The sequence below is a fragment of the Esox lucius genome, chromosome 8 (genome assembly GCF_011004845.1).
Source record: "Esox lucius isolate fEsoLuc1 chromosome 8, fEsoLuc1.pri, whole genome shotgun sequence".
Classification (NCBI taxonomy): domain Eukaryota; kingdom Metazoa; phylum Chordata; class Actinopteri; order Esociformes; family Esocidae; genus Esox; species Esox lucius.
In genome coordinates, this window is record NC_047576.1 from 27,023,788 (window position 1) to 27,049,481 (window position 25,694).

The 25,694-nt window shown below is 40.3% G+C and overlaps 1 protein-coding gene across 1 annotated transcript in view; it reads left to right on the forward strand.

Annotated features, from left to right (window-relative positions):
* Window positions 1-998: 998 nt before the first annotated feature.
* Window positions 999-25,694, forward strand: part of ghrhrb (growth hormone releasing hormone receptor b) — a 61,575-nt gene continuing 36,879 nt past the window's right edge. The window contains exons 1-2 of the mRNA XM_029121464.2: window positions 999-1,367; window positions 13,348-13,468. Coding sequence (XP_028977297.2) covers window positions 1,287-1,367; window positions 13,348-13,468 — 202 coding nt within the window. The 5' untranslated portion in view covers window positions 999-1,286. The remainder of the gene's footprint in view (window positions 1,368-13,347; window positions 13,469-25,694) is intronic.

The following is a 25,694-nucleotide window of genomic DNA, read 5'->3' on the forward strand; positions in this document are numbered from 1 at the left end:
TCTCTCTGCACCCCTACTGGCCAATGGTAGTAAGTGTCCCTTAATGAACACAAACTTTGAGAGATGATATTTTCAAAGTATGTAATTAATCCACATAACAAACAATGCATAACCCCAAATGCAACCATACATTTTGTGTGCGTCACACCTATTTGAAGATGCAAGTAGACACTGCTATACCTGACAATATATACAGGGCCATTTCTAGGCATTAGCAACATAAACGATCGGTTAGGGCCCCTGGCCGCTAGGGGGCTGCCGACTGCTAGGGAGCCTCTGACGGAAGAGGGGGCCCTAAATTAAATTTTGCTTAGGGCCCGCAAAAGGCTAGAGCTGGCACTGAATATATATGAATGATGTTAATCTATCATTATCTAGCCTACCTCATTAATAACAGTTACCCAACTGTAATCAAATTAACAAATTGGATTCTCAAATTGAATAATTTTTTTATTACTTAGCCTATTATTCATGCAAAAACAACTAGCCATATGAATGCATGTCCTGTATCAACATTAACAAATTACTGTGGAAACTGTGTTCAAATTGTGCAAACACTGTGCAAACTGTGTTCCTGCAAATAGTAACATGGGTTTATGTCCAGGGTCAACATGACACATTGTTAGTTAATGCATTTGTAAATCATTAATTAAAGTTATCATTATTTACCGTTTGTTTGTCTTTGTTCATCTTTCGTTCATGTTAACTATATTGCATTCGTTAATGGTAGTTAATGTACTCTTACCGTAAAGTGTTAATATAGAATGTATTGCCAAACCAGTCCCGAAAATACATTAAAACGCCAACTTAGTAGAACCAATGTTTATCCAATAGTAGACACAACACGCAACTGGACAAACTGCGGTGGTTTTTTATATCCCAAGAGGACAAGCAATCTGCTATACTATGGTAAGTTTGACTGCGTTGAGCTGTGCTCTCTTGAGGTGTTTTTGAGTAGGTGCGCACGGTCTCCGCTCAGTCGAGTCCGGTCTCTTGAACGTGCATGAAGTCTTGCAAAGGGATAGTTTACATGCGTTTCAGATAAACTAATTTCAGTACGGCGAAAAGAAAGGATTACCCCATTTGAATCAGGCAAATGCTAAACAATGTGGATAAAAGAAGAATTTTGAAAAAGAATTACACATTATTTATACATTTATTTTGTTGATGTGGATACCTAAACCATTGTTTGAGGAAGTATTTAACATTCTAGCTTAGTATTGCCAATGCAATTTACCATTGTTTGAACCATTTGTATTGAAATTAACTGGGCAACACGAAAAGCAATGTTACTCACCAAAACTTCATTTCTGAAATGGATACCTGCCTTGTTTGCTTTATGGCTGCATCAGACTGCATGGGAAACGGTAAGTGTATGGTTTTAGAATAATTCACGTTTTATTTTCTAGTCCACCACCTTGATCTATCTAATAATATATTTTTATTTGAGTATTTAATTATTATAGTATATAAAAATGAATGAAAAAAATAACATTGTTTCCAAGCAAAATATAAAACATTTGGGACTAGGTTTCCTGGGTTATCCGGCTGTGTCACTGACATGTTTCCATCTGCCCCAGTCTTCCGCTGATTATAGTTGGGTTAATTTCCTTGGAGAAAGGATACGTGCTGCGTCTAGTATTGTGGGCTCCCGTTCCAGTCACAGAGACTGGGGCCCAGCGGCTGTGGCTAATTATGATCCTGCGTAAAAAAAGATGTGAAAACCGCGTGAACTGTTTATAATGAGTAGGCTAAATCGAGCAGCCCGGTTGCACTAAAGTACGTTCTACAGCACATTTTGTCTGAAAGCGTCAATGAGCAGCGAGAGTCCAGTTCTCCCTCGTGTGTCTATTAGGACACACATCCCTCTCCTTGTAGCCAAGGGCTCAAAGACAAGCAAAGGGAAAGCATTAATATGTTTACACTATTATTCAGTAGGAAGAAGAAACATTACTATTATTTGAAACAGAAAATACAATGAAAAAGTAAATAGGCCTGTTATTTTTTTAATCTATGTTTTTGATTATATGATTAGCTGCATCTGTACCTCTCAGGAATTACTTTGGTATGAAACTATTTTGTAAACCGCAACTGCTTTGTGTTGAAAGTATTGGCCGTTTACCAAGTATGAACATAAATCGGTTAGATAAACATATCCCCCTGCTATTGGTCCTTAATGATTTACTATTACAGTACCTAGCACCTTAACTATTTAATACCAAAAATTGGGAAATAGTCATTTTTTAAAATAAAAATAGTGACATTATGTATTATTTTTCATTTGTATATTGGCTCAGAGAATAACAATTTGTTTAATAAGTAATTTTCTCAAAATGGTACACTATCGTTCAAAGTTTGGGGACACTTATAAATGTCGTTGTTTTCCACGTAAACATACATAAAATTAGTTTGAATAGGAAATACAGCAAAGTGTATATGAAAATATAGTCACTGACAAGGTTAAACATAATGATTTTTAATTAAAATAATAATTGTGTCCTTCAAACTTTGCTTTAGTCAAAGAATCCTTCATTTGCAGCAGTTACAGCCTTGCAGACCTTTGGCATTCTAGCTGTCAATTTGTTGAGGTAATCTGTAGAGATTTCACACCATGCTTCCTGAAGCACCTTGCACAAGTTGGATTGGCTGATTCTGCTTACTTCTTACGTACCATATGATCAAGCTGCTCCCACAACAGCTCAATAGGGTTGAGATCCGGTGACTGTGCTAGCCACTCCATTAAAGACAGAAAAACAGCTGACTTCTTCTTTCCTAAATAGTTATTGCATAGTTTGAAGCTGTGCTTTGGGTCCTGTTGTAGGAGGAAATTGGCTCCAATCAAGCACCGTCTGCAAGGTATGGAATGGCATTGCAAAATGGAGTGATAAACTTTCTTTTTCAAGATCCCTTTTACACTTTACAAATCTCCCACTTTACCACCACCAAAGCACTCCCAGACCATCACATTATCTCCACCTTGCTTGACAGATGGCATCAAGCACTCCTCCAGCATCTTTTCATTTGGTCTGCATCTCACAGATGTTCTTCTTTATGATCCGAACACCTCAAACTTGTCTCTTGACTCTTGTCTCTGTCAATAACACTTTTCCAATCTTCTTCTGACCAGAGTGTTCTTTTGCCCATCATAATCATTTCTTTTTATTGGCTAGTCTTAGATATGGCTTTTTCTTTGCAACTCTGCCTAGAAGGCCAGCATCCCGGAGTTGCCGCTTCACATTGATGTTAAGACTGGTGTTTTGTTGGTACTACTTAATGAAGCTGCCAGTTGAAGACCTGTGAGGTGTCTTTCTCCCAAACTAGTATTTCTATTTGTATTGTATTTGTAATGTATTTGTCCTCTTGCTCAATTGTTCACTGAGGCCTCTCACTCCTCTTTCTATTCTGTTTAGAGACAGTTCTGTGAAGGGAGTAGTACACAGCATTGTAAGGGATCCTCAGTTTCTTGTAAATTTCTCACATGGAATAGCCTTCATTTCTCAGAACAAGAATAGTGACCCCAAACTTTTGAGTGGTAGTACACATTCCTAGAATTTGTGGTAACTCAAGGAACCCTGAACATCTTCAAGGAACACAGAGTTACACCAATAACCAGTGTAATGGTGGGGAGTAAATGCAAGTTAAAATATTTATAATATTTAACCTCTTTTATGTGGAAATTAATTGAACGTATAGAACTCTCCCCGCTTTTTTACTAACACAACCAGTAGTCAGATTTTACCCTACCAACCAAGATCCACCACCATGTAGTAAAACAGGTTAATTTTAAAGCTAAACTCACCACCAGGGTGACCAAATAACAAATCTGATTCATCTGATTACACCACTGGTTCTAATCCATGTGCCAATGCTATAGGGATGCCAGATGATTACATTACGTTATATTTGTTAAATTAAATAATATTAGAGCTCTTTTAAAATTAGAGCTCTTTGACCACCAGTGATGGGTTTGGAATCAAAATGAGAACGTATGAGCCGAAACAAAACCCATTCCGGCTCTAAAATAGAGACGTGTGTGAATATAGTGCTTATATGGGTGCTGTCTGTCCAAAGGAATTACAGCAGATGTCTGTTCAGGTTAGAATATTTAAATACAGGACCATCCTTAATTTTGGGCCAATGAATGATTTTTATTTGCTCTTAGCTTTTTTAAACACTTTTGGATTTGCAATCTAACAATTACTAAGACGTTAATAGAGTCAAATTAAATCATTTCTAAAACGTCAACCATGTTCAGAACAAGCGTGGCACAGCAGTATTTTATCACATGACTGTCATGACAATTTTGTTTTCTTACAAACAAATGTTTCATTTTGTTACACTCACTGGACTCATAGGGAACAAATGTGTTGGAATATTTTCTTTGTGATGCACACACTTCAGAGGAACTGCTTGAAGGTATGGGAACATGATCAAATATAGATTTAGAGAAGTACTTTTTTGGTAATATGTCTCAGATATAGAAAAGCTCCTTCACCACATTGATTATTTATGATACATGTTTGAATATATATTTTGCCTACCTGCAGGTATAAAATACGAAAATATGAATTCAAATAGCAAAATAACCCATATATTACTAACATAAACATACATTAATTGTAAATATTAGCTTAGTACAAATGAATAATAAAGTTTATACAGTTATGGGAGTAAAAATACACAGTGCCTTTGTAAAGTATTCAGACCCCATCACTTTCTGCACATTTTGTTGTTATATATTGGCACAAATTTCTAAAAACATATTTGCATGATGGCGTACTATGTATAGATTGATGTCATTTTTTAGATTTTATTCTGAATTAAGGCTATAACATATTAAAATGTGAATTAACTGTCGAAAGTTGTCAACCCATTGATCCCCACCAGATGCTGGGTATCTTTTTTGCTGATGCTCTGCCAGGCCTGTAATGTAGCTATCTTAGCTTATGAGGTATTTTTGCATTAAGTCTCATCTTCAGTAAATCAAATTATCATCTTCAGACATTAAATTTGATTTAAATCTGGAAATGGACTTCAGAAGTGATAAACGTTCTGCTTGTTGGCCCTGAAAACTCCCTAGTTGCCATGAAAGTATGTTTATGGTCTTTGCCTTTATAAAGTGCCATCCAATCAGTTTGCTTGTATTTTAGCAGACAAGATGTTTCTTCACACTTCAGAATTAATTATCTTGCTGCTGTCAGCAATTATATCAATAAAGATTGGTTCCAGTAGCTGGTTCCAGTAGCAGCCATACATGACCATGCCATAATAACCCCACACACAATATTTCACAGATGAGGTGGTATGCTCTGGATCTTGGGCAGTCATTTCCTCCACAGTTTGATCATGATATCGCTCTTACTGTCATCTTTCCACCAGACATTTTTCCAGATATCTGTGAGTCTTTTATATATGTTTCAGTAAACTGTCACATTGCCATCTAATTTGTGAAGCTGAATAGGAGTTGGCACCGTTTAATGTCGCCACTGCTGGTGAAAATGTTTCCACTGCAGGAGCCTTCCTTTGATTCTTTTAAATGTTGCTCCAAACCAGAGGTCTTCATCATTTAACTAAATTCTTATCTAACTCCCACAGGATCTGTCACTTTTTTTAAATGAAATTAATACCCAATCTGAGTGGGATCCAAGGTTAGACATATCTAGTCCAAAATATGCAAGAGAGGAGAGATAATCAACACAAATGTATCTGAAATACAGAAAATGGCTGCTTTATTCCCACGCAAGTCCATTAAAAGATTTAAACTTTACAGGCAGTGAGTAGTTACCCATTGTGATTGCGTATGATATATATTTTCAATTCCTTTACAACAGCCTTATATAAGCCTAACCTCCATGCTTCTTACGAAAATGCAGATTGCATTTCTGTAATGAAATTATCAAATAAACTACAGGAACACTTGTTGCTAGCACAACTAGCTGTCAGGTGCTTACTGCCACAGAGCGAGAATAGTAGCCTTTTGGCTCTTTTTGCAGCTTCTCTGCCAATACACACTTCTGTCCTAACCCACTGATGAACAAAAAACTCACAGGACCCTCTTGATTGATGCCAAATTAATTTGAATGAGAATAAATTATATGCTAATTGTTGATAACAGTTGTTCAGGTTCAGCATACCTGTAACTACAGTGGGGAGAACAAGTATTTGATACACTGCCGATTTTGCAGGTTTTCCTATTTACAAAGCATTTAAAGGTCTGTAATGTTTATCATAGGTACACATCAAATGTGAGAGACGGAATCTAAAACTAAAATCCAGAAAATCACATTATATGATTTTTAAATAATTAATTAGCATTTTATTGTATTTGTATTTGATCACCTGCCAACCAGTAAGAATTCCAGCTCTCACAGACCTGTTAGTTTTTCTTTTAGAAGCCTTCCTGTTTTCCACTCATTACCTGTATTAACTGCACCTGTTTGAACTTGTTACCTGTATAAAAGACACCTGTCCACACACTCAATCAAACAGACTTCAACCTCTTCACAATGGCCAAGACCAGAGAGCAGTGTAAGGACATCAGGGATAAAATTGTAGACCTGCACAAGGCTGGGATGGGCTACAGGACAATAGGCAAGCATCTTGGTGAGAAGGCAACAATTGTTGGCGCCATTATTAGTAAAAATGAAAGTTCAAGATGACAGTCAATCTCCCTTGGTCCGGGGCTCCATGCATGATCTCACCTCGTAGGGCATCAATGATCATGAGAAAGGTGAGGGATCAGCCCAGAACTACACAGCAGGACATGATCAATGACCTGAAGAGATTTGGGACCACAGTCTCAAAGAAAACCATTAGTAACACACTACGCCGTCATGGATTATAAACCTTCAGCGCACGCAAGGTCCCTCTGCTCAAGCCAGCGCATTTCCAGGCTCGTCTGAAGTTTGCCAATGACCATCTGGATGATCCAGAGGAGGAATGGGAGAAGGTCATACGGTCTGAAAATTTTGCTTTTTGGTCTAAACTCCACTCGCCGTGTTTGGAGGAAGAAGGATGAGTACAACCCCAAGAACACCATCCCAATTGTGAAGCATGGAGGTGGAAACATCATTCTTTGGGGATGCTTTTCTCCAAAGGGGACAGGACGACTGCACCGTATTGAGGGGAGGATGGATGGGGCCATGTATCGCAAGATCTTTGCCAACAACCTCCTTCCCTCAGTAAGAGCATTCTGACTCACATTTGTTGTTAGCTAAGCACATGACATAGTTAGCTTTAGCTTTGCCTCAAAAACAGCCCAGCCTTAGATTAACAACCCGATTCTCCTTCCCAATCCTTAAAGTGGCACTTCACCCTGGGGGGACCTTAAGTGGTGTTTATCATGTCTGAGAGATTTCTAAACATGGACATTGGTTTCATACAATTGTACGGGAGGAGCAAGGTTTATTTCTTGCGCATCCAAAAGTACACAGTATTACGTCACTATGGATTGAAGGGCATCATCTGAACACAGTTTGGTCCAGAAATTATTGGACATTGACACAAGTTTTGTTATTTTGGCTGTTTACCAAAATATATCCAGGTTACAGTTAAATAATGAATATGGGCGTAAGGTGCAGTCTCTCAGCTTTAATTTGAGGGTTTAGGAATTACAGCTCTTTAATATGTAGCCCCCTGTTTTTCAAGAGATCATAAGGAATTGGACAATGGACTCAAAAGCTGTTTCATGGAAACGTGTGGGCTATTCCTTTGTTATTTCTTCATCAATTAAGCAGGAAAAAGGTCTGGAGTTGATTCCAGGTGTGTCATTCGCATTTGAAAGTTGTTGCTGTGAACCTATAACATGTGGTCAAAGGAGCTCTCAAGGCAAGTGAAACAGGCCATCCTTAGGCTGCAAAAACAAAAATCCATCAGAAATATATCAGGTAGATTAGGAGTGGCCAAATCAACATTCTAAGAAAAAAAGAACACACTTGTGAGCTCTGCAACACAAAAAGGCCTGGATGTCCACAGAAGACAACAGTGGTGGATGATCGTAGGATCCTTTCCATGGTGAAGAAAAACCCCTTCACAACATCCAGCCAAGTGAAGAATTCTCTCCAGGAGATAGGCTTATCATTATCCAAGTCTACCATAAAGAGAAGACTTCATGATAGCAAATACAGAGGGTTCACCACCAGGTGTAAACCATTCATAAGCCTCAAGAATAGAATGGCCAGAATGGCCCAGCCCAGTTCTGGAACCGCATTCTTTGGAAAGATGAAACTGAGATCAACCTGTACCAGAATGTTGGGAATAAAAAAGTATGGAGAAGTCTTGGAACAGCTCGTGATCCGAAGCATACCACATCATCCGTAAAACACAGCAGAGGCAGTGGGATGGCATGGACATACATGGCTTCCAGTGGCCGTGGGTCGCTAGTGTTTATTGATGATGTGAAAGAAGACAGAAGCAGCCGGGTGTGTTCTGAAGTGTATAGGGATATATTGTCTGCTCAGATTCAGCCATATTCAGTGAAGTTGTGTCACTCACACACTCCAAAGAATCCCTTAAAGATCTTACAGTGTTTACTTATGGTGGGCTGAGAAAAAACATTTTACTATCCAAGTCTGATCAAGACTTATCATGTATATCAAATTATAATAATCATATTTATGCGCCCAAATAAGAACATACAAATAGAGTTTGTAAGTGCTTTTGACAAACAAATGGGTTGATTCATATCATATTGAATGGCATTCTTTCAATAGACAGCCCAAGTTACTCAAATTGTACTGAAAAATACAATTAACCAAGGTATTTGGTCTCCACAATTCTGTATTTCACTGTTAATATCAAGAAAAAAAATATCTGACACCCTACACTCAAGCACAGTACATGATCTTCCTGCCCCTCTGCACTGGCAGTTTGGCCCACGCTTATTGTGCAAACTGCCTTCAAACTGCTATATTCTGATTTCGCCATAGGCTATCAATGGATTTAGACTTATTTCTGGCATTATATCTAACCATTCCTGTGTTCTTTTTGATGTGTGTTTGAGGTCATTGTCCTGCAGGAAGTCCAGCCTTTCTGAAACGGGGTTCGACATTGCCCTCCAAAATGCCTTGGTATTCTTCTAATTTTATGATGCCATGCACATATTCAAGGCACCCAGCGAAGCAGCTGTGTTTTGGCATTCATATGTCTCTCAGCACTGGGGTCCTCCTCTCTTTCTCTCTAGGTGTGCCATTGTTAGTTATTTTCTCCCAAGGAGTAGAAAAATCTGAGATAAGACACAAAGTTAAGTGGAGCCTAGTGTTATTGATGCTTTGGTTAAATCTTATTTTTTACAATTTATTTACAACTCAGCTACCGTCTACCTAGCTATGTTTGCAGACATTAGTTTCAGGTAAGCAGCTAGGAACTAATCGAGAGTAACAGGGACTGTCAGTGACAAACAAATGCAAACAAAAGTGGGAGACATTTATCAGCTGGTTATATGTGGTTCTGAAATTAGATTAATGTTAATAAATGATTTAAGTGGCCGGTCCTGGGCTGTATAAAAATACAAAGGATATCAAAACCAAACAATAAAACTAATACAAATCTGACTATTGCTGTCACTGAATGTGGGAGATAGCTTAGTCTGCTTTATCGTTAGCTATGCAATGTACTTCCTCAGGTGTTGTGCCTCCCCTGTAACACTGTGTGCACAAAACTTTTGGGTTCCTGGCCTGAGGGTATTTATATAGGGCAATGAAAACACAGCAGTAAATTGACAACAGGTGTATTCAAGAGTTCTCTGCCCTACTCATCCATCAGACCGTGGTTCCCCCTGGGCCCACAAGTACCCAAGATACCGTTAACTAAAAGTTAGTGAAGTGAGAGAGACAAAAAGGTATTATATTTGTCACGATTCAGGGAGGTGGAGGCAAATGCAGAGTCCAAAAATGTAGCTTTTAATACAAACAGAAAGAAAACAAAACCGAGTGCCATGCACATACAAAACATGGACTAACCACTGGACCATGGAACACCACAGTAACAACACAATGACCGAGAAGGACAGGGGAAATGCCAGAACTAAATACACAGACTAACAAGGAGAACAGAAACAGGTGGGGGCTAAACACAGGTGAAAGGAATAAACTGATCAACTGAAACATCCAAACAAGGACATGACAAACCAAGGACACACAGAAAACCGTCAGGCTGGGACCATCACAGTATTGAGAAGAAGGAACCTTATAAATATAATAATCTTACACCTAATCCAAATAGGAAACATAAAGCATTTTTCAAAAGAGTTCGGTGTTGCTTAATATTACTACCACACTTTCTTTACAGCTTTCATGTCATTATAGCAGGGGAATTTAACTCTTACCCTATGAGGTCTGGAGCCTGCTGGTTTTCCGTTCAATCATTAATTGCGCCCACATAGTGTCCCAGCTCTATATAAGTTCCTGATTAGAGTTGAATACCCCTGCATTGTAGTAAAGACACAATGTCAGACTGGAGAGGATAGGGAAGTAAGTGGACCTGGAAGATAAGCAAGACAGGAGAGGAAAATTAAGGAGACAAAGAGGATAGACAGAAGAGTACAATAAGGAGACGGATATACTTTAATATATTTTTTTCTCCCTGGAGAAAAGATAATGCATTTTTCTGAATGATAATAATAGCAATTCCGGTCCACTAGTCTAGCTGGACAGTGCCACCACTAATCATTCACTAGAATGATTTATTAAATAAAATGATTTTATAATTTCAACTGCTCTTTTAAATGCATTTGTTTAGCATAAGAACTTGAGTATTGCACTACATGTCTACATTTCATCAATGTTAACAGATTAAATGTTTACCTGGTTGGGTCTCAATAAGATTCTATAATATTATATAATATAATATGATTGATGATATAAAAAATTATATTGGTTCTGTATGAAATGTCACCGAAATAATAATAATAACAAATTGGTCCATGGCACCCAAACCAAACCTGTCCCGGCATTCTATTCAGAAACCTGGTCACCTAACGTTACTAAAACACTTTAACCCTAACCCAAATATAACTATGACTCTAAACCTACATTTATAAGACACACGCACACACAGCATATAATAATTATTATCGTGGTGAGCCACCCTGTGTTCAATGCCAAAGCCACCTGGGGTTAAAGGTCATGTCACCAGCAGAGTCACAATCTGGCAGACAAGCAGCACATCAGACGCTGATGTATTACTCAGTAAGCATTCACACACACACACACACACACACACACACACACACACACACACACACGCTTGATGCTGATATGGATGTTATACTTCAGATACATGCATCGCGTTGCAACGCCACCTGCATCGTGTAATTGATATTCTACCCGCAACAGGAGAACTCAAACATCTTTGTAATACATATGCTGTATATACGTTTTTGTAGTAACTTCCAGCAGAATTGGGAGAGCCGACTGAAACTGTTCCTAAATCTCTGAAAGACGTTTTGCTTCTCATCCCACTGCTTACTCAATCAAAACAAATTATGTTACTCCTTCCGTGCTTGGTGCAGGGCTCATTTTCCAGCCATACCACAGCAATTGTGCTTACAGTTGCAGGGTACACTGTAACAGCAGCCCTGGCCGACATCCTTCTCACGAACGGTGCTAAGGCAATTTAGGCCACCCTATGCAAAATATCTAGACTGAACTCTACGTCCTAGAGTGGGGATGGGGCCCAATGAAAAAATCATTGGAGAACATGTAAGAACTACAGAAGATCAACATCTTGGACTCATTCTAAATATTCTCCCCTGACTTTGGTTTAATTTAATGGCTCTGTTCATGGATCAAAATTGGACAGAATCTAACAGTACATTTGGAAAGCATTCTGACCTCTTCACCCTTTCCAAAGAAAATTTAACGTTAAAGCCTTATTGGGGCCAGGGAGATTGTTGGTGGTTCCAAACGTCTTCCACTTATTAATGATAAAGGCCTCTTTTCTTGGGGACCTTCAATGCTGTAGGTGTTGTGGTACCCTTTCCCAGATACATGCCTCTATACAATCCTGTCACAGATCTCTACAGACAATTCCTTTCATCTCATGGCTTGGTTTTTACACTGTCAACTGTGAACCTCATATCGACAGGTGCATGCCTTTGCAAATGATGGGGGCATGAAAATTGTCAGGCACTTCATTTCTCAGTGTATAATCTCCCATTGGGCAGTCAGAGTTTTTTGTTAGTTTAGTAGTTAAGTATGCTAAGAACAGGTTGTTGCTGTAATGTACTGCAACAACATGGGAGCAATATGGACTAAAAGTCTTGTCCAGAGACAGACGACAGTATTTCTATTCAAATTCTCATCTCCGGGATTAGAAACGGCAGTCTGTCATTTACTGGCCCAATGGTCTAGACCAACAGGCTACAGTGCATGGTTGACTTCTGCCACAATCTACATGTTGAGTGGCCACTACTGCGCCTTTAGTGTGGTTTTCTCACCACTGGTTCTTGGCTGTGGCCAAATGGTGTCTTTCCATTATCCTCACTTGAGCTGAAGGCTGCATGGGTCTGCCCTCACTAAACTAGTGGTATGAACACAACCCACATTTCCTACAGCTAGTTTTACATTACACAGCGTTGCTACCTGCTTAGTGAGGGGGAGGCAAAGGAAATATAGTCTGAAAACATAAATATTTAGTAGAACTATTCAGAGTGCACATCCAGTAGTGAAGCGTGGGTTTTTCCCATTCTTCTTAAAGTGTCAGACATGCGAAAGTAGAGGTGGTACGATTAGGGTATGGAGAATTTCTCTACGTGGAAAGAGGTGTCTCAAACCTTCCATAGCATTCCCATTATAACCCATTAATGCTCTGTTCTCCTCATCACATATTCCTAACCAGCTGTCTGTGCTATTCTGTCTGTACGATGTGATGAAATGGCTATGAAGAATATGGCAGATATACTGTCATCTGCTTACTGTCTGCCTAGATGGTGAGAAGCACCCATTTTTAGGTGTTACTATGGGGGCTAATTATAGATATTGTCACTGTCACCAGTGCTGTCAGATGCAGTGGCAAAGACCCAACCGAGGTGTTTGTGTTTGCGTGTTTGTGTTTCGTGTGAGTGTGCATTGCGTCTTTTGAAAGAGTATACAGAGCCTTAAATAAAACAGCATAAGGGAGCAGATCCTTATAATGAGGAAAACAATGTTTTTCCGATGGACCAGGAGGGGAGAGATGGTTTGAACAGAGAGGGGTAGATGAGTTTGTAACTCTCTCAGTTGAAAGCACAGGGTTTCCTAAAGGGAGTCACGGCAGTCGTCCAATGTGTTCTGTAAAAACATAGTCCTCTAAGTTCATGTACAAAGCAAAGTGTAACCTCTATGTCACTCTTCATTCTTCCCTCATCAGGCAGAGGCCATCCATCCAGACTGTGTCTTGGTGTCTCAACACGCGAAGGCCCTGGAGAAAGCCCGCAAGAGCTGTATCCAGACACGCAGAGAGGAGGGTCGCAATCGCTCTACCAGAACAGGTACACTCTAACAAATGACTTAATCAGACCAAAAAACTAAACCATTTCAGCCGTTCACTGGTTCCTTGCGGTTTAAAACAATTTTATTTTCTCTTTTAGTGCTAATTAAAAGGATGGCGAGGTAGCTAATTAACATGTTTTGAGGTATTGTTTGCTCACGGCTCTTTCTGTGAGTGAATGAGAATGCACTTCCAGTTAATAGAATGTGTTGTTATGCCACTGAATATTATGCACTGTATAGCTTGGCCAGAGTTGCTGTCTTGTGTCTATACTGCTAAAAAGTGTTCTGTTATGGTTACTGATGGGTACTAATGTACAGAGTCTTTTTGAATGTTTAAGAGTTGACTGACTCCAATCTCAATCATGCTTCTGGATGTGCATTATCCTGTGAAATGAAAATTTGGAAAAAGAGAACATTTCCAATCACAATGTCCCTCTGTGATATAGGCCAGAGCAGTCGATAGCCAATCTGGAGAGGTAATCAGGTGTGGAGGTTCCTCTGATTAAAGACTGTTAGTTTAGTTAGTCCCCCTCTTTCTTTGTCTCCCTCATAGTCCGTCTTAGTCCAATCCTCTTTCTTAGTTCAACTGAAGTTATTCTTCCTTTCTAACATCCATCTCTCTGTCTCACTGGAAAGACTTCCATGTCATCTCTGCTACTGATGAAACAGGTCAAGCAGGAGGATCAATACAAACTCATTCATTAAGGGTTTCTCTCTAAATAAATGACACTACAAATAACTTGTCTTCTACTCAATTCCGAAAATGTGCCGAGCGTCTTCAGGGAAAATGCTTAAAAACACCACTGGGCCCTGGGATGATAGTGCACGTTTTCCTCTTATGTCCCTTCTCCATTCAGAAGGTTCCACATCATTTCTTATTTATTTAGCTTTATATGTTAACATACTATTCTACTGATTGGAATTCCAAAACTGTTTGGAATTCAGAACGAGGGGTGATATAAAGTTACTTAAATGACTAGGATTGGGCCTTTGTTTGCGGGATGATAAAAACTTTAACTTAACTACCATTTAAGAATGAATAACATGAGAGAAAATAAAGCTGATTGGACTATGAAATGAAATGAGATAGAAAGTATAGGTTTTCAAAAAATACTTTCATTTTTTAATTATTTTAAAAATGCTGACTGCCGTCTGAGCAGATTGTATGGTGGATAACAGACACTTTCTCTCTGATCATTTGATCAGAGCAAAATGTTCATTGAGTATGTGGACAGAATCAAGCCTTGATGTGAATGTTATATTTACCATAGACTCAGACCACTTGATGTATTCATTTTTTTCAAGTATTGTCATTGGCAGTGGCTTGTCTTCTGTTTGGGATGGTTACAAATAAGTATTCTCAAGCCCTGGATATATTTTCTGTTGCTCGAGATTGACTTACACATATGTTTGTAGTGCTGAGGGGTATGCAATTATGAGTTGCTTATTTGTTGTCTTCACGGTCAAGGGGTAAAGTCGATATCCACATTTAAAAACAGTGCTGCAGTATTTGTGGTCGTAATCATTATTTGTGGGAACATATTACAAGGTGTGCCAATTTACTAGTAATGTGAAAATTAGGTCAGGAAATATTTGGACACATAATTTTGGCTCTGTACACCACCACAATGGATTTGAAATGAAACAACCGAGATGCAGTGTAGACTTTCAGCTTTAATTCAAGGGGTTGAACAAAAATATAATATGAAACATTTAGGAATTGCAACCATTTTCATACACAGTCCCCTTGTTTCAGGGGCTCAAATATAATTGGACAAATTAACACAATCATAAATAAAATATACATTTTTGGAGACTCTTTTTTCAAGAAATGACTGCTTGAAGTCTGGAACACATGGACATCACCAAACATTGAGTTTCCTTTGTGATGCTTTGCCGTTACATTAGCGGACTTCAGTTTGTTTGTGTGTCTTTCTGCCTTATGTTTTGTCTTCAGCAAATGAAATGCATGCTCAATCAGGTTGATATCAGGTGATTGACTCAGCCATTGCACAATATTCAATTTCTTTGCCTAAAATAAATTCTGGGTTGCTTTCACAGCATGTTTCAGGTCATTGTCCATCTTTAAAGTGAAGCACAGTCCAATCAACTTCATTGAATTTGGCTGAATCTTTTTTAGATGTTATTTCGCAAAGTCTAATTTGGCCTTTCTACTCATGAGGCTTATGATTGGTTTTGTGCCTTGTGGTGAACCCTTTGTATTTGCTCTCATGCAGTCTTCTCTATATGGTAGACTTGGATAATGATTTGCCTACCTCCTGGAGAGAATTCTTCACTTGGCTGGATGTTGTGAAGGGGTTTTTCTTTACCATGGAAAGGATCCTACGATCATCCACCACTCTTGTCTTCTGTGGACATCCAGGCCTTTTTGTGTTGCGGAGCTCACCAGTGCATAATTTATTTCTCAGAATGTACCAAACTGTTGATTTAGCCACTCCTAATATTCCTGCTATCTCTCTGATAAAGAAATGACAAAGTAATAACCCACACCTGTCCATAAAAAAAGCATTTGAGTAATTGGTCCAATTACATTTGATCCCTTGAAAAAGAGGGGGCTACTTATTAAAGGGGTACAGATGATCTGGGGGGTTCTGGTGGTACCCCTGAACCATAGCCAGGTAGAGAACGTCATGCACGGGGACCCAGGAGCTATCTTCAGGTCTGTACCCCTCCCAGTCCACGGGATCGCTGATGCGTCCCCCTTGGTGCTTGGAGTCCAGGATGGCCTGGATAGCATGGGCAGGCTCGCCCCTGACATCAAACGCTGCTGTGTGAATCTGGAGAATGGAGCAGACTATACACCACAGGTTTGAGTAGAGAAATCTGGTATGAAGAGATCTGGTAATGACGACGTAGCTGGAAACTGTAAGTAATGGGATTAATACGGTAAGTGATTTTTAAGGGACCGACGAAACATGGACTTAACTTTGTGCAGGGGACGTCTTGTACAGAGAGCCACATGCTGTCCAGTATGGAATAGTGGCGTGAGACGGCGGCGTTAGTCTGCAAAACGTTTCTGAAACCGAGACGCATTATGTAAGTCCCTGTGGACTGATTCCCATACCTGCTTGTTTCGTTTAAACTAGTCATCCATGGCTAGCACTGAACTGAGCACTGTCTCCCAGGGGAACATGGGGACAGTGCCCAGGGGAGACGACGACACATCTTAGAGAAACGGTCCACCATGACTGTTACGAACCCTGTGGCTCTAGCAGTCTGGGGTGGATGGTACAGAGACCCGTAACATAAAACTCATGCAAAGTGGTGTAGTGTACAGGAACAGTGAGAACAAACGACACCGACAACCAAAGCTACCGTCAAATATAAAATGTTTATTATAAACACACGGTAAAGGGGGTAGGGAAAAGGGGCTGAGCTGGACCCAAGAAATGAAATAATATAGTCCAAACACCACTAAACTGAACTTGTCTGCCTCAAGAACCGCTTAGCTGACTACTAACCAATACAAAAATACAGTGGGTGGTCTGCTCAGTTCTAACTAGTGTTTTTAGGCAAAGTATTCCTATGGGTTGTGCATGCCCAAGGGCGACTTGCTAAGAACCCCCTTTTCCCAGGGACACAGGTTGAACAAGGACTAAACAGCAAACAATTGACTAGACAACACCAAACAAAACACCACAGCAATACATACTCACATGAAACAGGGCAAAGTGAGATGTATGTGCTAAACTAAGTGATGTATGAATAAACAAAGTGTCTGTCTATCAGAAAGGGTGTGTATCTCAAGTGTGTCTATGTCCATGTGGGGGGAAGCAAAAGAGTCTCTCTGGGAGAACCAACTGACTGGGTTTTTAAACCAGGGATGTGTGATGCAATTGGGTAATGGGAAAAGGAACAGGTGGTGCAATTAGTAGGAATGTCCACTAACTGGTCCACCTCAGCAGTCAGGCGATGCACTCATGACTGCCTAGTGGGAAACACCAACGAGCCCAATCAGGAACATAAAGGTCACCTGGGGAGGCGTTCCCACCCGCTGCGAGAGGACAGCTCCTACTTCAGATGCATCAACTTCTGGCACAAATGGAAGGGTTGGATCGGGTTGACGGAGGAAGGGAGCGGATGTGAAAAGGCGTTTTAATGCCTTGAAAGCAGAGTGAGCCAGTTTCATCCAACGAAGGGAACAGGTCTTCTGTCTGGTAAGTGCTGAGAGAGGGGCAGCAGTGTGTCACGGTCGTGGAGGTAGGACACAGGCACAGAGATGTGAGTGTGGTAGAAATCCATGGTTTTAATAAACAAGAAACAAAACCAAAATGAACCACCCCGGGTGTGGCCAAACACGGAACATAAATAGGTTCCCCAATCGGAGGCAACGATCTACACCTCGGAGACCGAAATGGATAGAGGTGCCTAGAGGCACCACCTTCTGTCCTGTCCTGACTATGGTCCAAGCCCAGTGCAGAGATGGCTAGGGGCATAGCCAGGACGTCTCACTTTCTGATATACCGACGATAGTAATTAGAGAAGCCCAAGAAGCGTTGTAAGTCTTTCACTGTGATGGGTTTAGGCCAATTGACTTTGCTGTCATTCAAACCAACGCCCCCTGGTGTCAACACAAAGCGGAGGAAGGTGATCGTGGTCACATAACTCACTTTTCTCCGCCTTTACATACAGATGGTGTTTGTTGTTGTAGGACGTGTCTCACACAGTGCATGTGTTTGTCAGGGACTGAGAGTAGATTAAGATGTCATCTATATACACAATGAGAAACTGATCATGTCTCAGAATACCTCATTCATAAAGGACTGAAACACGGCAGGTGCATTAGTGAGGCCGTAAGGCATTACCAGATACTCGTAGTGTCCCTTAGCAGTAATGAATCCGATTTTCCATTTGTCCCATTCTCTTATCCAGATTAGGTTGTAGGGACTCCTGAGGTCGAGTTTGGTAGAGATGTTTGCTAGTCCAACTTGCTCTAAAGCAGCCAGGTTCAGAGGAAGAGGGAAAGTTTTTTTAATGTGAGACCTTTCAAAGAGCAGTGGTCGATGCAGGGCCAGAGACCACCGTCTTTCTTCCCCACAAAGAAAAAGCTGGAGGCGGCCGGGAATACGGAAGGATGGATGTATTTCATGTCAAGAGCTTTGTCGTTCTGTTTATTCATAGCCTCATTTTCAGCATAGACAGTGGACGGATAAGACCTTTAGTATGCGACTCGCCTGGTAGGAGGTCTATCGCACAGCATCATGGGCGATGTGGAGGTATGGTAAAACATTATGGAATTGAGAATCCGTCAATGTAGAATCCTCTACTGAGGTGGCCCTCATGGCATACTGAGGCAGCAAATGGGTGACCAAGAGATCTCTCCTTGATTCCATGTGATGGTGGGGTTGTGGTGACACAGCCAAGAATGACAGAGATCAAGTGGGTCTTTAGGAGAGGACAGAACCAGCAGCAGAAAGGATTCAGAATGAAGGATTCAAACCTGAAAGGTGAGCTTGGGGCTCTGGTGTCTAATGTAGCCAGTTTCAAGGGGTTGCCCATCCAGAGCATTAATCCTTAAAAGGGGATGGACAGGGATTAGTGTTATGTTAAGATCTTCCACAAGATGTTTCTCGATAAAGTTACCAGCTGTCCCAGTCTCTCAAAGCCCCCACAAACTTGTTTTTCCCATTTACAGATAAAAGGGCCGGAACAAACAATTGTCTTTGAGACATTCAAGAACCCAGAGACTACTAACTGGACAGAGGCGGATGATTAATTTCTCTGTGGCGGATGAATAGGGAACCGGCTGAGGACACAGTCGGTCTCTGATGCGTCTCTTTTTCTCCACAGAGGAAGCAGATGAACGGGCCAGTTGCATAGGTTCGGGGTCGTTGGGTCGAGGTGATAGGATAGGTGACAAGTACCTAGGAGGCTTGGCTGTTAGGGTCCTTCACCGTTCGGCTACCAGATTGTCAATGGCGATGGACATGCGGATGTATTTGCTCAGGCTCTTTAGATTCCCTCTGCAGGGCAACTCTGCTTGTAGCTCCTAATTCAAGCCCCTCCTGTAAACAGTAAGGAGCGCTGACTCGCTCCAACCACTACCAGTGACCACAGTTCAGAAATCAAGTGCATATTCCGCTGCTAAACAGCAACCTTGTTGTATTTCACATAATAAGTCTCCAGTGTGAAGCCTGGACGGGGAGTGGTTGAAGACATCCTTGAAGAGGGAATAAAACTGGTTCTCCAAGGACAGCTCCAGACCTATTGTGTGAAATGAGTCACATTTTAGTTCAGTCACAGTTGGTATTTGCCTGTGCACATACAGCTCCGGAAAAAAATTAAGAGACCACTGCAACTTTTTCTTTCCTTTCCGAAAAAGTTGAAGAGGAAAGTTTTGAGTGAAGAACAGAAGCATTCAATTTGCAGTGGTCTCTTAATTTTAACCCTTCTATTCCTCACTCAAAACCTTCCTTTTTGACTTTTTTGGAAAGGAAAAGATGCTGTGGTCTCTTAATTTTTTCCGGAGCTATATATTGGGACGATGCGCCTTCGGATGTCTGAAAGCACATCATGAAAAAAAACAAGGAGAAACTCTCTTTCCAAAATCCTCCTATCCAACTATCATAGTTAATGTATATTTGACTATTTCATGTAAAGGTAATTTCATCTAGTCTTGTTTTTTTCAACCAGAATGAAGAGTATTTTTTGTTTTTGTTTTATCTGTTTCCATTTAGTCAGTTATCGTCTTGTCACCTGCCACTGAAAAATATGTATTTAACAAATATTTTCGTCACTATTTTTATTGACGAAATTTATACTGTTGTAGCGTTGGGAAGGCTGGTTCTGGTGAAGACAAGCTGCTGCTAGCTACTGGCGGTGGCAGTGTTTTGTCTGTTGAGGTGCTGATGACAGCTGATGCTCTCTGGCTTGATTAAATAAGGACGTAATCTTTGGGTGTTTTACGTGAACACTGCTTGCATTTTCTTTTTACTCATGTCTGCCATCATCTATCCAAACGTAATTATTAACAATTCTGAAAGCAGCATAATGGCGTAATGCATTTAAGATACGCAAAGGCCATTCTAGAGTCAGCGATTTGGGACTATTTAGCCTGCTTTTCGACAGAAAGGGGAAGGAATACCTGTTATGTAGCCTAGTTCACAGCATTCCTTTACCTGGCAGTCGAAACTCAGGGGCTTTCAACGGGCGGAGTTCTCTCTCCTCAAAGTTTTTTGCTTTGAATTTCTTTAAATAGGCCTAGTTTATTTTTTGCTATGCAGGGCGGGGCCCTAGGGGTGTGGGGGACCCCTGCCTTGTGGTGGCTGCAGGGGTTTCCCAGCTGCCAGTGCTGTCATGTCTCTGCCTCGTCACTGCATCGCTAAGGTTACGCTACGGATGGCATTATCTGTGCAAGAGCTGAAAGGACACTGTAAACAAATGCCAAGCTGTGAAACACAGTCAACAGTCAAGTAGACATTCAATAATGTGTGTGTTTGTGTGTACCAGAATCTGTTTGTGTTATCATTTGCAAATGAAGGCTGTATAATTCGTGTGTATCTCTGTATACCTTTGCTTTCCAAGCCTTCTCCAAACCCATATATCACTAGGACAGTATCACAGGGACCAGGAACGATTTAGAAGAAGAGAGACAGGAAGGAAGAGCGTAGAGAAGTGGGGCAGTGGAAAAGAGGGAAGACACCAGTATAAATATTTACAGACCATGGCTCGCTAAATATCCCAATGCTTCTGCCTATGTACAGAGTGTGATCTGAGCTTGAGCTTCTTTATCTCTGCTCTACCAATGTCATTCATATAGAAACGACCCCAGCTGCTTGCTGTATCTAACTATCTCTGGTTCATCTGTCATCCTACCCAGAGCAGTTTTGTAACTGAGGAGGAAGAGGGAGAAAAGGAGGAAGAGGAAGAAGAAGAGGGATGAGAGAGAAAAAAAGGAGTTGAGGTGGAGGGAGATGGAGAGCCATGCCAGAGGGGAAATGATATACCCAAATCTTTGTTGTGTTGAGTGGGAATTGTTTTTTGATGATAAGTGCCTACACAATAGGTAAATAATTATGATTTGTTTTGAGAATTCTCAGTAATCTACAGCAGCACTTTATGACAATAGGTATGAAAACAAAGGAAAATGTACATTGAATGTGCTAAAGTCATTTTGGCAAAAATCGAGCATGAGTTATTGAGTCTTCAGTAATCTCTGAAATCACATAGCAGTGGGTTGTAACGTGCAGAGTTCATAACAGAAAGATGAATCCAGATAGATAAATCCATAGTTTCAGAGCCTTCTTAATCCAAATGCTGAACAATGTTACTCTGGTGGACCGTGGGAGTCTCGGGTAAATAGCAGAGCTCCTCTTTGATAACACTGGTGGCTCCTTGTAAACAGGAGGGGGTATTTTTCCAGTAGAATGGTCTCCTCGAACTGATTAGCATTGCTTGCTTTAAAGGGGACAAGGAGAGGGATAATTACCCCAACAGATGCCATGGCTTGGCTTCAGTACACAACATTTGCTTCAGGCTCTGGAAGGCTCTGCTGAGGCTGACCAGGGGATCGTGTTAACCATGGATTTCTTTGTTAGGGCATGAGAGGTTGACTATAGTGGCCTAACCTGGGATGAACCTCCTCCTTCGCTTTTGGGCGATGCCTGTCAACGTAATGCCCTGTTCTTGTCTTCCTGAAGCCTGAACCTCCTCCATCAGGACAGGTGTCACCGAAAGCTAGCCCACTCATGCGATGGCTAGCACTCGCGGGTTGCTGTATGTTCCCAGGCTGTGAGAAAGGCTTCGATGTCATCTTTGCTGGACAGCCGCGGTAAAACAGTGTTGGCAGCTATCCTTTGTGGTCTGGTTGTGGTTGGCTGCATGTCTGCCGATTCTTGAAACAGGAGTTCCAAACTCTGTCTCTGGTCGAAGGCACAAGCAGCTAGTTCTTTCAACAGGTCTCCCCTTCCCTGTTTCTGTAGAATGAGAAACAACCCTTGTTGCGCTTTAAAGCCTGCGACCCCCATAGGTGCCCTGGGTTTTGGCTGACTGCCCATTACTCACCGGGCAGGCCACTGCTGGGTCATAAGCTCCACACTGCTGCAGACCTGTCACACTTCTGTTTTAACTAACGATCTACTAACACTAACCTTTATCTTAACTCTAACCTTATGCAAAACCTTATTCTAAACCTAACCCTATACTTAGCAAGCAGTTGCTTATCAACAGATACTATCAACAAATGTTTAGCAAAATATCAATAGAACGTCTACAGATGGAATATGGGACAAATTAAGTGTAACCAATACATGCAACCAATTTATCAATCATCTTTTTCTACTGTGTGCTGGGATAACAATAATGATTTAACTTCCAGTTTTTTATTCCAGGATTGACGACATGGTTCATGGTTTGGTCCTTTAGCCGAGCTATCAAGAAAAAGTTACAAAGGCTGCAAAAAATATGCTAGCTCTCTCCATTACCAATTACGTGGAGAGCTATGTAGCATATTTTCTTTAGTCTTTGTAACTTTCTCTTTCATCATTATTAAATAATAATTTTCCTTTATCATGGCATTATGATGATTAGACGTGTTCAGAAACCTATTCTATTCACTCAGAAAGAGTCAGTCACCATTCTTTTCCCACTAGGCAAAAAACAAACAGCAATGCATTGAATAAGTTCACTGTGCTAGGAATATGGAATACTTCTATTTCCCTAAGGGGACTTGATATTTAAAGTTTTCATTCCTAAATGGTAAAACAGATATGAAAAATTAAATGCAATGTTTAGTCTTTAAATATCAAATAGATCCAAAATGCTGGAGAATAGAGACAAATGGGAAATGTTAACTTCCCTGTCTAATGCCATTCAGAGGGTGTTCATACCCATTAATCAATTCCAGTACACAACCTGTCTCGTTTCCTGAAAATGCAACTTGATTGCAGAGAGGAACATGCCAAAGGCTGCTAATATGGAGCAAAAATCTATATTGTTTTCAGTAGTCCCGATTCATGTGTGTTAGCGTTTGTGTTTTACTACCGTCATGATATGCTTCTAGTGTGGTAAGACATGCTGAACTCTCCCTGACTACAATACTTTCTTTCTATCTATCTCTCTCTTTCTTTCAGTATTTCATTTTCTCTGTTTCCTTCTCACTTTCTTTTTCTTTCTCACTCATTCTCTTTTTTTCTTTCTTTTCTTTTCATTTTGTTTTGTGCTTGTGTTTTCCAATCAGTAATCTAGACTTGTTTTAACTGTTTACTAACTGTTTTTAACTGTTTTTTTTTCAAACTGTTTGAATATTCGGTTAATGAGGAATGAGTGTGTTAGCAGAATACATGTAAACTCAAGCCCAAAACCAGTTTGATGAATGGACTCTTTGCTCAACCATTGCTATAGCAGGGCTTGGTGATGGTATGAAAGGCAATTATTTATTTCTATTGCTGCCTCTATTTCTTTATTTTCTTTCTTTCTGTTTCCCCTATTGACGACTCCCACAACAACTCAGTATCTTCTATCACTAAATGTGATTTCTGGAATGAAGTGTAGAGCTATATATTCAGCTTGAACATTCTGATTGAACAATATTGTGCACAGAGTTACAAGCAAACCGAGAGCTATCTGTGTACAACACACAGAGAAATTGGAGACAAATGTAGCCACTAAGCATCTGAAAGTGAATCCTGAGGGTGAAACAGGGAGAGTGCATGTCAGAGAGGAGAGAGAGAAGAAAGGATTGAAACCTGGGAGCAAAAAAAAAATGAAGAACATATCTCTGCTCTCTCACCAATCTAATTTCACCACTCTCACAAACCAGATCAGCTGTGTACCTTTGACAATACAAACTATGCCCCTGTATTTGTTCAGCTCCTCATGGTGGCCATAAACTAACATAAATGTTCAGCTGATGATTTCTGGGTCTCTGAGATATCTAAGGTCTTGGTGGTTTAATGGTTTACTGAAGTCCCTGTGTGACCAGTCTAAACTCTGTGCTTGAAATCTATGCTTTAGCCCTTAACTGTTTGTACATGGTCGTAGGTGTGAAGATTAGCATCTGACTAGCTTCTGCATTAGCAAATTAAATGGTTGCGGTCAGATAATCTGTGAGGAAGATTCAAGAGTTAAGATTACACTGGTGCTAAACAGCAGACAGCAGCAGTTTTATATAAAATCTAACCCTATCCTTAGCAAGAAATTGCGTATCAAATTGCATATCAACAGTAATATTAACAACAAATGTTTAACAAAATACTGATAGAACATCTACAGATGGAAATTGGGAAACAATACATTTTATCAATCATCTTCTTTTTCTACTGTATGCTGGGATAACTATAATGATTTCACTTCCATGGTTCATGGTTTGGTCCTTCAGCCGAGCTATCAAGAATAATTACAAAGGCTACAAAAAATATGCTAGCTCTCTCCATTACCAATAACGTGGAGAGCTATGTAGCATATTTTTTGTAGTCTTTGTAACTTTCTCTTTCATCATTATTAAATAATAATTTTCCGTTATCATGGCATTATGATGATTAGACGTGTTCAGAAACCTTTTCTATCCACTCAGAAAGACAATGACATCAGTCACCATTTTTTTCCCACTAGGCAAAAAACAAACAGCAATGCATTGAATAAGTTCACTGTGCTAGGAATATGGAATACAATTATTTCCCTAAGGGGACTTGATATTTAAAGAAATATTTAAAGAAATGGCAAGTGCAAAGGTTGCAGTCAGATAATCTGAGAGGAATCATATCGTCATTAGACACTCGAGCGTCAAGATTACACTGGTGTGAACAGCAGACAACCTTATATAAAACCTTCAGTATTACACATTCATCCATCCATGCTCCTCTACTGACAAAGAGCACAGAGCACTAGTAACTGTCTAATACCACTAATTACACAAGCAACAAATTCAGCACACACCATTTACACACACGCACACAAACACACACACTCTCAGCATCCAGACAATGTAGGTAGGGGGCAATTTGTACAATGCTGAAAGCAGGCTAAGAAAAGGAGGACATCAGTCCAATCTAAAGTAGGCAGGAATATGCTAGCCATGGCAACCCCCAGAAATTGTTGTGCCCTCATCGTTTTGGAATGCAAAAGTTAGGGTGACCAACCATGTGTTATCAACACAATAAGTGCATTGGATTCCTGGCATGAAAAACACACACAAGTCTTTAGAACTATCTAGCAACTGTTTTCTCATCAGGCAGAAAATCTTGTGACATCACAACTGTGGCAACT